The following is a 13,126-nucleotide window of genomic DNA, read 5'->3' on the forward strand; positions in this document are numbered from 1 at the left end:
TGAAAACAAAACAGTGATTTTGGTCCACGTTTGCAGGATAGGGTGACAGTTTCTGCAGATTTGACGGTTGCACATTTATGGTGAAAAATGGACATGGTCAGCGACAATACTCAGACAGGCTTTTAAATGTGGCATTTAAATGATGCTCATAGCATATAGTTTGTGCTGGATCAGGTGACCCTGAATCCTCCCTGCCATAGGTGTAGGCTGCTGGGGAATTCCCATGATGCACTGAGTGTTTCTTCTTCAGTCACCTTTCTCACTCACAGCGTGTCTTTAGCCTGTCTTCCTTCTCTCACCCCAACCGGTCGCAGCAGATGGCCCCGCCCCTCCCTGAGCCTGGTTCTGCCGGAGATTTCTTCCTGTTAAAAGGGAGTTTTTCCTTCCCACTGTCACCAAAGTGCTTGCTCATAGTGGATCATATGATTGTTGGGTTTTTCTCTGTATGTATTATTGTAGGGTCTACCTTACAATATAAAGCTCCTTGAGGCGACTGCTGTTGTGATTTGGCGCTGTATAATATAATTGTATGTTCAGAGATGCTCTTCTGCATACCTTGGTTGTAATGACTGGTTATTTGAGTCACTGTAGCCTGTAGTCAAAACATTCTCCTCTTACCTCTGACCTCTGGCATCAACTAAGTATTTTTTCCAAGAGATCTGCTCGCTTTCTTTCCCATTTAACTTCAGCAGGTCATCATGACTACATCTATCTGCCTAGACGCGCTGGGTTGCTGCTATGCAATTGATTAGATATTTGCGTCAATAAGCAGTTGAATGGGTGGCCTGGAGAAGTGGGTGAGTATCATTTTCACTGCTAAAACCGATTAGTGGAAAAGGTATCTGCTCATACAAATGTCTGTATCATGTCATCTGTTCATAAACATTTGACTGGTGTAGATAAAGAGGAACACGAGCTCGTGTGTAAAGGGTGGGAGAAATCTAAGAAGCAACACCGTCTCGCTTCACACACATCCCATTTTCTACTATGAAGAGCAGGTGATGAGAACTTTTCTTACACCTAAACCAAAGCATAGTAGTCTAAGGCAGTTGTAGACAGAAGTGCTCAAAAAAGTGATATCTACACTTACAAACTGTCCAGTGTTAGTTGTGGTTGATCTGTGTGTGTTTCCTGCAGTGCAAGGAAATAAAGGGTGCTTAAAAACAAGCTGGTGGTGCAGTGGTTAGCACTGTGGCCTCACACCCAGGTTTTGCTTGTTCTTCCTGTGTCTCTTTTCTCAGAGTACTTAGATTCCCTCAAAAGATGCTATTTTTTATTTTTATAACAGTTGTTTTTAGGTGTGGATGTAGGAAAGTTGTCACTGTGTTTACCGATGACCTGCCCAGGCTGTAACCTTCCTCTCTTCCAAAAAGCAGTTTTTCATCCTTTTAACTATTAGTGGTCTGCATGTGTGTGTTCCCACTGCAGGAACCTTACATGTAGAGCCACCCAGAGGTACCTAACCCAGAGGAAGTACTTCGCTCTGCCTTCTTGGGTGAACTTTTGACTCTTTTTAACTTATGGCCATAAAAAGTACCATTTAAAAAAATAGAAACAAAGCAAAAGCCAGATAAAGAACAGCTGAAGTCAGTTTTTCTTTTCTTCTTTATTGGGCTTATTAGACCAGAGACGGCGAAAGAGAAAATTAGAACCTTTTAGTTTTAAAAATTGTTTTAATGTTTACTGCTCTGGGTGCAGACGCGGTTGGTGGTGACATGAGGGGAAAAAAGCAGCAGAAATGTCTTGCAACACTACCTCAGCATTATCAGAGTAAAATGTAAAAAACAAACAAACAAACCGCTGTTTAAACCGCACAAAATATACAGCATGTTTCTGTTCAAGTCTTTCAATACGACAGTCCCACAGCATATTCTACCACCTTAAGATTTTATTACACTGCTCTCAGCAAAACAAAGAGAATGTGGAGAAGAGAACACAAAGTGAAGGGAGGTGTATTCAGGAAAACCAATAAAGCTGATAGAATAAAGGAAGGAACAGAAGACCCAACCTTAGATCCACTCAAAGGCTGAATGAAACTAGAACATTTCACCACCCCACAATTAGTGAGAGTGCATGTATGACAACAGAAAAAAAATCTCTTATTTCCTGAAAAATTTCCAGAAAAAACTAATAAAAACAATGACTGGACAGTGTTTCTTATAAGCTCCTCCAATTGGGCACTTTGAGTACCTATCCTGTACATATTTGCTAATTTGTTAACCTTCCTATCACCTCCCATAACAATACTGTCCAGACCTCACATTAAGTCCATTTACCTACACGCTTTCTTTCACAACCCCGCACCTCTCTATCAGAAGTTCTAAGAGTCATGAAGCGCCTCCGCTTTTCGTGTTTTGCTCCAAGATAACAAGATCCTGGTTGTTTTTATTCGCCCCAGTTGTGGCTCTGCACAACCTCAGTTCAGACTTATCACATTCTCATCTCATCCATGCGCCACGGTTCATAGGCATACCAGGCGGTGGGGGCAAGGGCACCTGTGACTGTCCTGGAGGCACTGGAGGTGGAGGAGGGTACCCAGTGGGTGGAAGGGCCATCACTGGTGGAGGCACGTGGCCTGGTGGCATGCGTGGAGGCGGTGGCGGGGGGTAGTTGTTGTAGACCGGTGGTGGATAGGATGGTGGCAAGTTGGGTGGTGGGTATGTGGAGGGAGGAGGCGGTGGGCCAGGAGGAGGTGCTGAAGGTGGTGGATAGACGTGATACATTGGGGGTGCGTAGCTGGGCGGCATGGAGTAGGAGGGACCCTCAGTCTTCATCATGGACTGTAGGCTCTGGTAGCCTTCACCAGACATGTAGGAGCTCGTTGTGGACATCAAGTAGTTGGAAGGTGGTGGTGGAGGAGGGCGGTGGGGAAGCGGAGGAGGCTGGTGTGGAGGTGGAGCCTGTGGGGGAGGAGGAGCTGTTTCACTTCCTGGTTCTGCTTCTGCGGGAGGAGCTGGAGTGAAAGGACAACGTAAAGAGAAACGACTTGTTAATAAAAATCAGCTTCCCTACTGCAAAGATCTAAAATGAAGCTCTCCATTCTCAGACAGTGAGGACATGGGCAGACCAAAACTACCAGGCTTAGCCACATAGGAGGTCTCATTATGAGGCTCAAGCACTAATCAGATTGGTCTGGGATAGGTTAGGGGTATGCGTGTCTTGGGAAATAATGTCCAGACGAGCTGTGGTTACGTAAGCAGACTGAGAGGACTAACGACTGTGGGCTGCTTCTAAGCTCGAGTTGCAGGCAGGGGGTCCTGGCTGCTCATTATTGGTCGTTGTGGTGGTGCACGCAAACAGAGTATTAAGAGGACACCAGCACGTAACGATATTTTGATCCAGCTCTAAACCATTTGAACTTCTTGGACAGTGTAAAGAAAGCGGATGACGTAAGCTACAGAGTCACGCTTACCTGGGGGAGGCTGTGTTGTGGGTAGCGGAGGCATGGGGCTCTCGAGTCGAGGAATCTTTGATCCAACTTGTTCTGTGAATTAAATAAAAGCTTTTTAAAACAAAACAAAACTGTAACTGCATAAGGAATTGCTTCTGTGCTCCTGGATAGTCATAAAAACCTCAACCCTGCCAGGAAAATCTAATTGCCGTCTTTCATCTTTCTCTAAACTGCTCTTCGTTGACATTAATTTGTTGCTTTCTTGGAGACATTTCAGTTTAATTTCATCAGATTTGAACAGCTTTAAAATCTGCCTAATCATTAATAAACATGTTACCTGGAGCCTTTGGTTCATCTTTGGGGGATGTCTGTAACAAAGAGGAAATAAAATGTGAGCCCCGTACACGAATCACGTTAAACACAAACCATATATCATCAGTTGTTTGACAGCAGTTATACAGCGCAGTTCAAACGTATACTTACATGTGAGCGTTTAAGCTGGCGCGATGGGCTACCACCCTGAGGGGAAGTCTTTTTTGGTGGTGGGGGAGGAGGGTTGGCGGCTGGCGGTTGTCCCTGTGGAGCTGGAGGAGCAGAGGTCGGAGTAGCAGGTGCCCTCTCCTTCTCCTGCATCTGCTGAGGGATGGGTTTGTTTCCCTGAGAGTACAGGTCCAGGATCTGGTGGCAAATGTCTGGAAGGCAAAGACATGTTTTTTGATGAAGACAAAAAAAAAAAAACAATACAAAGAAAGAGGCTTTAAGTGTAACGTCTTTATGCGGAGTACCTTCAAGTAGCTCCACTGGAACGTCCTGGACAAACTGCTCCCACCAGCGGCGTGTAGACTGCTTGTTGGTCCATTCCTGGATGTCGAATTTGCACAGGCGGCCAGCCAGGTACATGACAGCGACCGCGATGATCTCCGGCTCCCACTGCAGAGACAGCATGGTGCACAGGCTGCAAACAACACGAGAGGTGGTTTGAGTTTTTGCCTGTTTTGGTTCAGCGAGATGATGACATCGGGACATGGTAGATCATTGAAGCACCAGGTTATTGTGACATCACCATATAACTTTGCATTCCTTACAAATGAAAACTAACCAGGCTGTAAAACCTGATGTACAAAATCCTCACCTGTCGTTGACAAAGGTCCAAGCCATTTGCAGCACCTTGCACACTTTATTCTTCTCCCCTGTAACGTGAAGAAAGATCAGAGTTTGCCCACAGGACCATCATTTCTCACGCTCTGTGGAGCTGACGCCATACTCCTATCTCACCTTTGAGCTGCTTGACATAGCGCAGCAGGAACATGTAGGGGTGCTCCACCTGCAGGTCAAACTTGATCGTCTGGAGCAAAATTCTCTCCAACACCATCACCTCTTCCTGTTAAAACAAGCAGGCTAGTTAAAGGCTTACTGCTGTGTCCAAAATCAAAATATTTGTCAGAGTATCATTCTTCCAAAAAATACTCTGCTCATAAATGTGGAGGCAGTCTCTAAAAACGCTGTAGGCGCTGGAAATACTGCACATGTTAAAAACATGAAAGCTCATTTTGGCAATGAATGGCAAGTTTCCATTACCTTTGCTTCCAATTAGTAACGATAAGCCAGATGAGAGTCAAATGTCTGAACTTTTCATTTAAAAACACTTGAGTAAGAAAGAAGCTAATGTACAATTCTGACTTAATGACAGTAGTTAAGCTACTAAAAACTGGTGAGAAAAGCCAGGACACTGGCTAATTCTAGCATGACCCTAAACAAGTTAAAGAGCGACTTGGAAAGCAAACAAGCCCTCTGTAAGATGCTTGTGCCGCTTCATATGAGTGCTGGATCTGATCCAGAAGAGTGTTTGCTGTAAACGTGTCTAATAAAGTATCAAGTTATAAGCCAGGTCCAGATGTCACAAATGCATGCTCTATCAAAAGTACTCAAGGTCAGGTTAAGTGAAACAGAGGCTACTTCATGCTAATAGATATTTTAGCTCGCCAACTGGTAAGAGGAAAAAAAAAAATCTTGAATGTTGAGAGGGAGTTGTGTGTTTTTAATAGCAAAGACGTGAAGGGGCATAATGACATAATCATATTCCACTGCATTTAAAACTTGTTCTTGTTTGGTTTTGACCCCATGAGAGCAGAGGGTAACTGGTCTGATTACTGTCTCTGTGAGTCAGGGCACATAAAGCTGTGCTGAGTGACGCTCTGATGACCTCGCTGATCTGTTTAAAGAATGAGTCATGGCTTACTGTGGTATTACGCACCTAATGCACCAGCTTAAAACTAAAGAAATGTAAGCGTGTTTGAGCAAAGCTTTGTATGCAAGTGAACACAGACAGTTATTCTAATAAAAGCGAGGAATAAAAGTTTGTTTGTAATGCAAGCCTGCCTCACTTACAGGCAGCTAAGGTAAATAAAAGCCCTGATCACTAAAAAAAATAAGTAAGGAACTTTTTAGGTTATTGAAAACTCAGTCTTCAATTTTACCAGGACCTCATTTATTCAAGCATTAGTGACGCTGTTATTATTGTCATCTGCCTGTATCACAGTGAGGCCTGTGACCACTACACACTACCTGTTTTTAACAGGTATTCACACCCATTCTGCTTCTGCTATCACAAGGCAAAAACATCTCAAAACAAAGGTGAATACAAGGAACTGCACCTTGGGATCATCTCCAAACTGTGCAAACTGCACATCATTCAGGAGGCTGCGGGCAGTTTTAATGATATCTTTGCACTTCTTTGGGGTTTCCTCTACTTTACCAGCCAAGAAAAGACAACAAGCTCCCGTCACCTGTCGAGACACATATCACACCATTACAAACATCAGGTCTGCTTCCAGGAGTGAAACAATCAGGGACCATTAGATTTACTTACATATCTGGGAAACTGCTTGAAGGAGTGAAACATGTAGAAGCGGTGGAAATATATGATGCCCGTTGCCAGTGTGTCGTAGTGTCTAAATGCAGGTCAAGGACTCACAAAGACTAATAATGGTCATTTGCAAAATATCAGCTTTAACGTGTGACTCTTTAAATTAAAAAGAAAAAAGTTTTTTTCTTTTAATAATGATTCCACAAACATCATTATATATAAGTATATCAGACAAACCCTGTAAAAATGTTCACATTCACATCAAAGTAGGTTCTGTGAGAAAGGACAAGACAGCCATAAAAGACGTTTTCAGATGTATTGCTTTTTAAAAGTCTGTTTATCTTTAACTATAAAACTGAAGCATGTGGCACTGATTAATCATGTGACCCTTTCTCTTGTAGCTGTAGCAATAAATCTATCATCTAAATCAAGGATACAGGCCAAGTCGGGTCCCCACGTCGAATATGAAGCGAGCCCCTTCTCTGCGATACCGGGCCTCTGTGCCAGGGTCCAGACCCTCAGACTGAGAGGGCGTGTGGGCTAAATCCTTCTTGTCCCAGTACCAGCATGGTTTTATATGGTCCAAGATTGCCTGGCCCGTCATTGACGAATTTTCCTTGGATTCCTTCATTGATTGAGGAGAGGCGGTGGATGGACCCGCTGTGCTGGACTGCTGAGATAAAAATAAAAAGGATCATCACTAAGGGCAGCAAAGCATTAAACAGCATAGCTTACACAAGTAAATATTTACGTTCAGGCAAAGAGTACCACAAATCTGCCTATAACCTGGCCACGAGTTTACGTCCACTCGCTATTTTGTGTAGGCCATAGCGTAGTTTTATACACACACTCAGGCTTATAAACAGTGTAATTAGCTTGTAGTCCACAGTGTGAAACGCTAAAGAGCAGTAAACATTTCTGAGCTGCATTGTGCTCCAAGTCCAGGCTCGTTGTAAATAAATAGATGAGTAAAATGGATTCAGGCAGCAACATAATATATCTATAATTTCCATGCATGTGTAAATCTCGTCTCCCAGTGTGCCTACAGCAGCACAGCAGAATCAACAGCCTAATGTAGACACAGCGAAAATGCTTTGCAACGAACCCGCTACTGCTGGCACTGTTAGCTGTGATGGTAACTTAGCTTCGTAAAACTAAAAAAGCAGCAAGGGGCGGAGATTAGGATAACATGAGCCACACACTCGAAGTGGCTTAAACGCGCCGACAGGCTAACATTTATGAAACTCTCCAACTGAAGGCAACCAACGCTGTCACATCGACAGGGCCACTCTGCACCAGCCTCGGCTAGCTAAACCTCGGCTAGCAAACTTGCTCAACTCGGTGTTAACACCGAAGCTTCCGACATGTCACAAGTAGTTCAGAATTCAGCCTCTTCATCTCCCTCCCGCTTCCAACGAGACACAACTCTTACCTTTAACATGTAGACGTCCGAATAAATCGCCTAAATCAGACAGTTGTAGCAATAATCCACAGTTGATCACAATAAGTTGGCTAACAAGTGAACAACAGACCCCATTGTAACAAGGGCACCACCATTTTGCGGTACGTCAGACCATTGGAAGACGTCATCACGCAGGCACTCAGGTACACGTGCTCTCGGGTCACATTTTTCTTTCCATTTCCGCTGCTACATTAATTTCATTCGTGTTTTAAGTCTAACTAGCGCTGCTGGAAACAGCCCGCCTTTCCTGAAAACATTTTAAATTCTTATATTCTTGATAATAATCTAAAGGATGATATTCCCAATAATATCCACTAGAGGGAGACACAGAATCACTCTTGGACCTTGGCGGTCAGCATTGACTTAGCATTGACCAAATAGTTTACATGTGCAAATTACAAGCAAGCAAGCAAATATTATTTACATTGTGCTGAATAGTCACCGGTTATTTTCACACCTGGTGAGTCCTGCAGCAGGTAACACCCAAACATAGAAATATGCTCCTTACAAGAAATATCACTGGATGTAGCAGTAGCAGGATGTAAAAGGAACCCAATCAAACAAGTATGAGTTGTGACCAGTATAAATGTGAATCTGCAGGTAAGTTAAAAATTAAATTAAAAAGAAAAAATGACAAGGTTAAACACGTATAATACATAAACTGAAGCAGATTTTCCTTTGTCGTTTGATACCTATAGATTTTTATACACCTGTATATGTTACAAACAGACTGCTGATGCACAACTGGATCTAAGAGTAGATGAGTTTTGCTGGTATTTGCCTGAGAGTGCACATACTAAAGAACACTGGGTCCAAATCTACTCTGTCTGACTCCCTAAAATAAACATTGCTGGTTTATTTTACTGATTAAACACAAGCAAATCCCTCATTTTTTAACTCAGTGCCGGCGTTATCTTCTATATTACTCGTGAGTTATTTATATCTAATCAAACAACACGTACACGTTTAAAATTTACCTTAAATGTTGGTTTTGAGCTGTATGCACAGAATGACGATGATATTAATTAATACGCAAAACAATATATGCCCATGAGATTCAAACTGCAAATAATTATCATGTATTATCTGTCACGATGGCATCTGAGTTCAAACATGAAGGTTGTGAGACAGGACAGATTATGAAAGTTTACCACCTCACCCTGCTGCAAAGGAGAAGGCGAGAAAAGGGACTGATTAGGACAAAAAAAAGAAGTTGTTTGTGGTGTTTATTGGTAATGGAAACTTGCTATCATATTAACCAAAAAGGAATTTTAAGCAGGAAAATGAAAATATTAGAAAAGTAATTTTCCTTTAGGCTCCTGTTGTTGACATGTGAAAGGTGCAGCATCATCTGTACTTGTTTAAATGTCACTGCATAAGAGCGAGGCTTGCAAGTAACATCTTGTGCCCTCTGCATCCCCCTCCCGCCCAGTCTCACTTCTGAGAAAAGCCAGCATTGAATCATTTACTCCGTCCAAATTAAAATTTGGAATCTGCATGCATTATATATTCACCCCTGCTCGGACAAATCCTCTTAACTGTGGGAGAAATTGTCAGGATGTGTCCTGTAGAAAAGTAAGAGCCTTGTCTAGTTGTATTGCCTGTAGCAAGGGAGCATCTCAATCTGTCACTCAAATCCACACACACACACACACACACACACACACACACACACACACACACACGCACACACACACCAGCCACCGTAAATCAGCTTATGAATAATATATACTTATACTTTCTTTATTAATATTAAACATTGCATAATGAAGCGCCGACTATAAGCAAATCCCAGAGCAATATTCATATTACCCCAGCTCTCCTGGAGTGGACCTTTCATTGTTTATGTCAGCTCTGTCACGCTGTGGTTAAACGCATTGAAGTGACTGTCTCGAAAGGTCTGCACACTTAACCCTAAAAACTGTATAAAGTGCAGTTTCCGTCATGTACATTAGTCTATTTTAGGATACTGTATTAATGTCTTTGTTGTATTCTTTAGAGAGTAAATAAATGGGAGGGACATGAAAAATGGAAGATGTAAGGGATGCAATGATGGAGGTGACCCAGAATCAAAGCCGGGTGAGCCGCGTGTCCACTCAAATGCAAAAGCTCCTAATTTTTTAAAAAACTTTGTCACCGGGCTCATTATTTTAACTGTAAGTTACAAACGAGGCAGATCTTTCTAAATTCAGTAGATTCTGGAAAAAGCGATTGCATGTCAGCACCGTGGCCCCTTGTAAGTTGGACAAAACTTTCACATCTTGCTTGGATGTTGCCCCGTGGTGTGTTCAGGTACCTCCTCTTGAGCGACCGCACTTAGCATGAGAGATGCATGTCTCCTTAGAGGCAACATTTGGACTTAAAACCTTTCCTGTGTCCACAAGCGGGGTATTTGTGCTATGTTGGCCCCATGCAACCCAGCTTTAAACTGCCTTTGCCCAGAGCCTGCAGTTACAAGCTATAATGGAGACATTGATGTATTATTGAGAAACCCATGGGTAAGGATCAAGGAGCTGCTCGCAGCCGGCAGGGATGGCAAGAGAGAGAGCGAGAGAGAGAGCGTGTGTGAACTCAGGATAATGTTTTCCTTCAGCATTCAATATGTCCACGACTGCTGTTGCTCTCTTGGCCCGACGCGGAGTCGAAGACTCTCCGTGTAATATCACATATCGAATTTATGCGCTCCAGTCAAAGCAATATGCTCGACAACATGCTTGGCCTATCTGTGAAAGATAGCTGTTGTGCCGTAGTGTTTCCATGTGGCGTCTGCTGAGGTTACGTCTACTTGAGCCAGAGCTGAGATGACATTTCATTTATATAAATAATTACTGTCCTGAAAGTCCCCTAGGCCTGCCCCGAAGCAATCAAACTTCTAATGCTCTTAAAATTGCCCACCATGTTTTATTAATGGCGGGCTGTAAAATGTATTGCTGTGGCTGCACACTTCTCTGCTGATCTACGAGGAAACAGTGTCAACTTTAAACGGCCGTGTGAGGCTATTATTTTTATTCAACAATGTATTTCAAGCAAATTACGGCACGGCACCAGTTTGGACTGTATGGTGTGGTGGCGTTAGGGCTGTACTAACCTGTATCTCAATGCAGACCTGTACGTGTGCAATTACCTTCCCTTAGTGCTATTAATTGCCTCTTAGTGAACCCGATCTGCTTATCCAAGGACTCTCTCTCAGACGCTGAACTGTATAAATGGCAAATTAAGGAGGCTTCATTCTAAAAATAGGGATGGAGTTTAGTAATGCTGCATTAAGGTATCACTGCCTAAACAGGTTCTCCAGACTGTGCCAACAGAGGGTACTGTTGCCTCACAACATATTTAAATGATCCCCAACAACAAAGCTACAGCATGGGTTTTCCACCCTCTGACTCAAATGTGAGTAAATACTGCATGTATGATGCCATGTGTCCTGTGCAGTGCTTCAGCGTTTACATAGTCGACAAACAGCAACACAAAGGATTGTCTAAATTAAAGGTGACCCTTCATCCAAGTTTGACTTGGACCTGATCTAGGTGTTTGCTGTTCTTGTTTTAAGATCATTTCCATCTGGCGTGCCTGGGAGACTTCTGTAAGCAATGATGAGGGGTGGTGGTGGTGGTTCTAAATAGGTAAAAGGTGAAATGATCAGATTGTTTTACTTCATAGTATTTGTGATAGAATTACCAAAAAGAAAAAATCAAGTGAAGGTGAATTTTGGCTGCTAACTTGACACTGCTTCCAATAGCCAGACGTGAGCGTGCCTGTGAAGTAGCCACTGCTGAGTGATGTTTGCGTCTGAAGCTCCTGGTGGAGCTCTGGGGAGCCACTGCTGGTTGCCCCCCGCAAATTGTCTCTGTGTTGTCTGCCGTTCACACCTCTGTAGTGGCTGATGTCTTGGACGCACTTAAACTTGAATGAGGCAACACCAACCACACACACAAACACACACACATGCGGGGTCGCCCCAAACAGGGCATGTTTCGTCGTGTGAGCTGCAAAGACGGCTCAATAGGAGACACTGGAGCTTGTTGGAAGGAGGGGAGGGAGGTGTCTCTTGTCCGTCTGCCCGCCTGCGCGCTCTCTCTCTCTCTCTCTCTGTCGCTTTCTCTCCCTCTCTCAATCAACGCGGCTACTGCCACGAGAGCCAAGAGTTGCCGTTTCTGCGCACCGATGCCAAAACGCGCGAGGGGAGTCAGTGCCAAAGGGTCATTGTAGCGCGCCACTGCTGAGATGGAAGGACTGTAGGGAATCCTAAACTAAAGAGCCACCATTTGAACCCAGATGATATAATTATATCATTAAAATTAAAGAAAAGGGAGAGGAGTTAAATAGGTGACAACATCCATCACTGGTGGAGTGCTCCGTAGGCTACTTAATCTGTCACCGCGGTCGCTGCAGAAGCGGACAGTCCAGGATTTTTTTCCCTTTCCTTTTCCTTTTTGGTTAATCTGCAAAAGGTCACTTTACCGGCGCACTCATTAGCTCATCGGTCGTCTGCAGACGCTTCCTTGCTAAAACTACACTTTTTTGGCGTCCTTAATCCAAGTGTTGCTTCCTCCGAGGCGCAGCAGGACACCGTGGACTGAGCGGTCCTCCATCCTTATCGCGCTGCTGTCCGACTGGTGATCTTTCCAAAAACAAAAAGAAAAGAAAAGAAAAAAAAGACGAATCAAAGTTCCAGCTAAAGACTGTGAAAAGCAGCAGGGGAATACAAAAGGGAGCGGGAAGTCGGGGACCCGTGATCCAGAGAGGACCGACACCACGGTCCAAGCCGACTCCAAGTGCCGTTCACCGGGCGATGCCAGAGTAGATGCCGGGGCAATGTCCCGCCGCAAGCAGGTGAACCCGCAGCACTTATCGTTGACGCACAGGGAGACAATACAAGGTGAGGTTAATATCTTTACACGCTCATCACTTCCTTTATCGTAACATTTACTGCTTTGCAATTTTGTCGATATTATTATTTAGCCCGATTCGGACTTTCGGGCCAATATAAATAAATAAACAACTAAAATGATTAATAACGCACTTTTCTTTTAGTAAAACACGAAGACAGCACGTTTTTTTTCAGTGATTGCAAAAAATGCGCCGAACAAGAAACTGATTTGTGAAAAAATAAATAGATCATGTGATATCACTAATGCACAGATAATAATAAAAATAGTATACCGTGCAGCTGCTTTTCTAACACTAAACTTTTAGACTCGATGCGAGTGACTGCATGGCTTCTAAACTATTTTATCATTTGTATCAGTGTAAGTGAGACCGTTTTTACATGCGCCTTTTTCGGCTTCAGTGGACTTTACTACAAGGGACGATCCTATGACAGCTACAACTGGGGTGTCTGCTTGATTGTGTGTGTGAGTGTGTGCACACACACACACTCACACACACATAGACACACACACACACA

At 43.5% G+C, this 13,126-nt stretch overlaps 2 protein-coding genes across 4 annotated transcripts in view; one reads left to right on the forward strand and one right to left on the reverse strand.

Moving 5' to 3' along the window:
* Positions 1-1,587: 1,587 nt before the first annotated feature.
* ccnk (cyclin K) lies at positions 1,588-7,876 on the reverse strand. 2 transcript variants are annotated; one of them, XM_031755170.2, is made up of 11 exons: positions 7,690-7,876; positions 6,695-6,927; positions 6,261-6,342; positions 6,046-6,177; positions 4,667-4,772; positions 4,524-4,581; positions 4,177-4,346; positions 3,875-4,083; positions 3,729-3,759; positions 3,413-3,484; positions 1,588-2,953 (listed from the first exon to the last, which is right to left on the reverse strand). In XM_031755170.2, the coding sequence occupies exons 1-11, from the start codon at positions 7,696-7,698 to the stop codon at positions 2,439-2,441; spliced, it is 1,617 nt and encodes a 538-aa protein (XP_031611030.1). In that variant the 5' UTR covers positions 7,699-7,876; the 3' UTR covers positions 1,588-2,438. The 2 variants fall into 2 exon arrangements, with proteins under 2 accessions (XP_031611030.1, XP_031611028.1); XM_031755168.2 differs by having other exon boundaries at positions 6,695-6,930; positions 7,690-7,875.
* Positions 7,877-11,770: 3,894 nt separating this feature from the next.
* Positions 11,771-13,126, forward strand: part of LOC116332305 (B-cell lymphoma/leukemia 11B-like) — a 37,076-nt gene continuing 35,720 nt past the window's right edge. For both annotated transcript variants that reach the window (XM_031755221.2, XM_031755222.2), the window contains exon 1: positions 11,771-12,598. In XM_031755221.2, coding sequence (XP_031611081.1) covers positions 12,535-12,598 — 64 coding nt within the window. In that variant the 5' untranslated portion in view covers positions 11,771-12,534. The remainder of the gene's footprint in view (positions 12,599-13,126) is intronic.

Source organism: Oreochromis aureus, linkage group 15 (genome assembly GCF_013358895.1).
Source record: "Oreochromis aureus strain Israel breed Guangdong linkage group 15, ZZ_aureus, whole genome shotgun sequence".
Taxonomy (NCBI): domain Eukaryota; kingdom Metazoa; phylum Chordata; class Actinopteri; order Cichliformes; family Cichlidae; genus Oreochromis; species Oreochromis aureus.

Coding starts and splice junctions, on each gene's coding strand:
- ccnk (XM_031755168.2), bottom strand. Junction 6,343..6,694: donor GTGGGGACCCGACTTGGCCT/GTATCCTTGATT, acceptor ACCTGCATTTAG/ACACTACGACACACTGGCAA. Junction 6,178..6,260: donor TCAAGCAGTTTCCCAGATAT/GTAAGTAAATCT, acceptor GTGTCTCGACAG/GTGACGGGAGCTTGTTGTCT.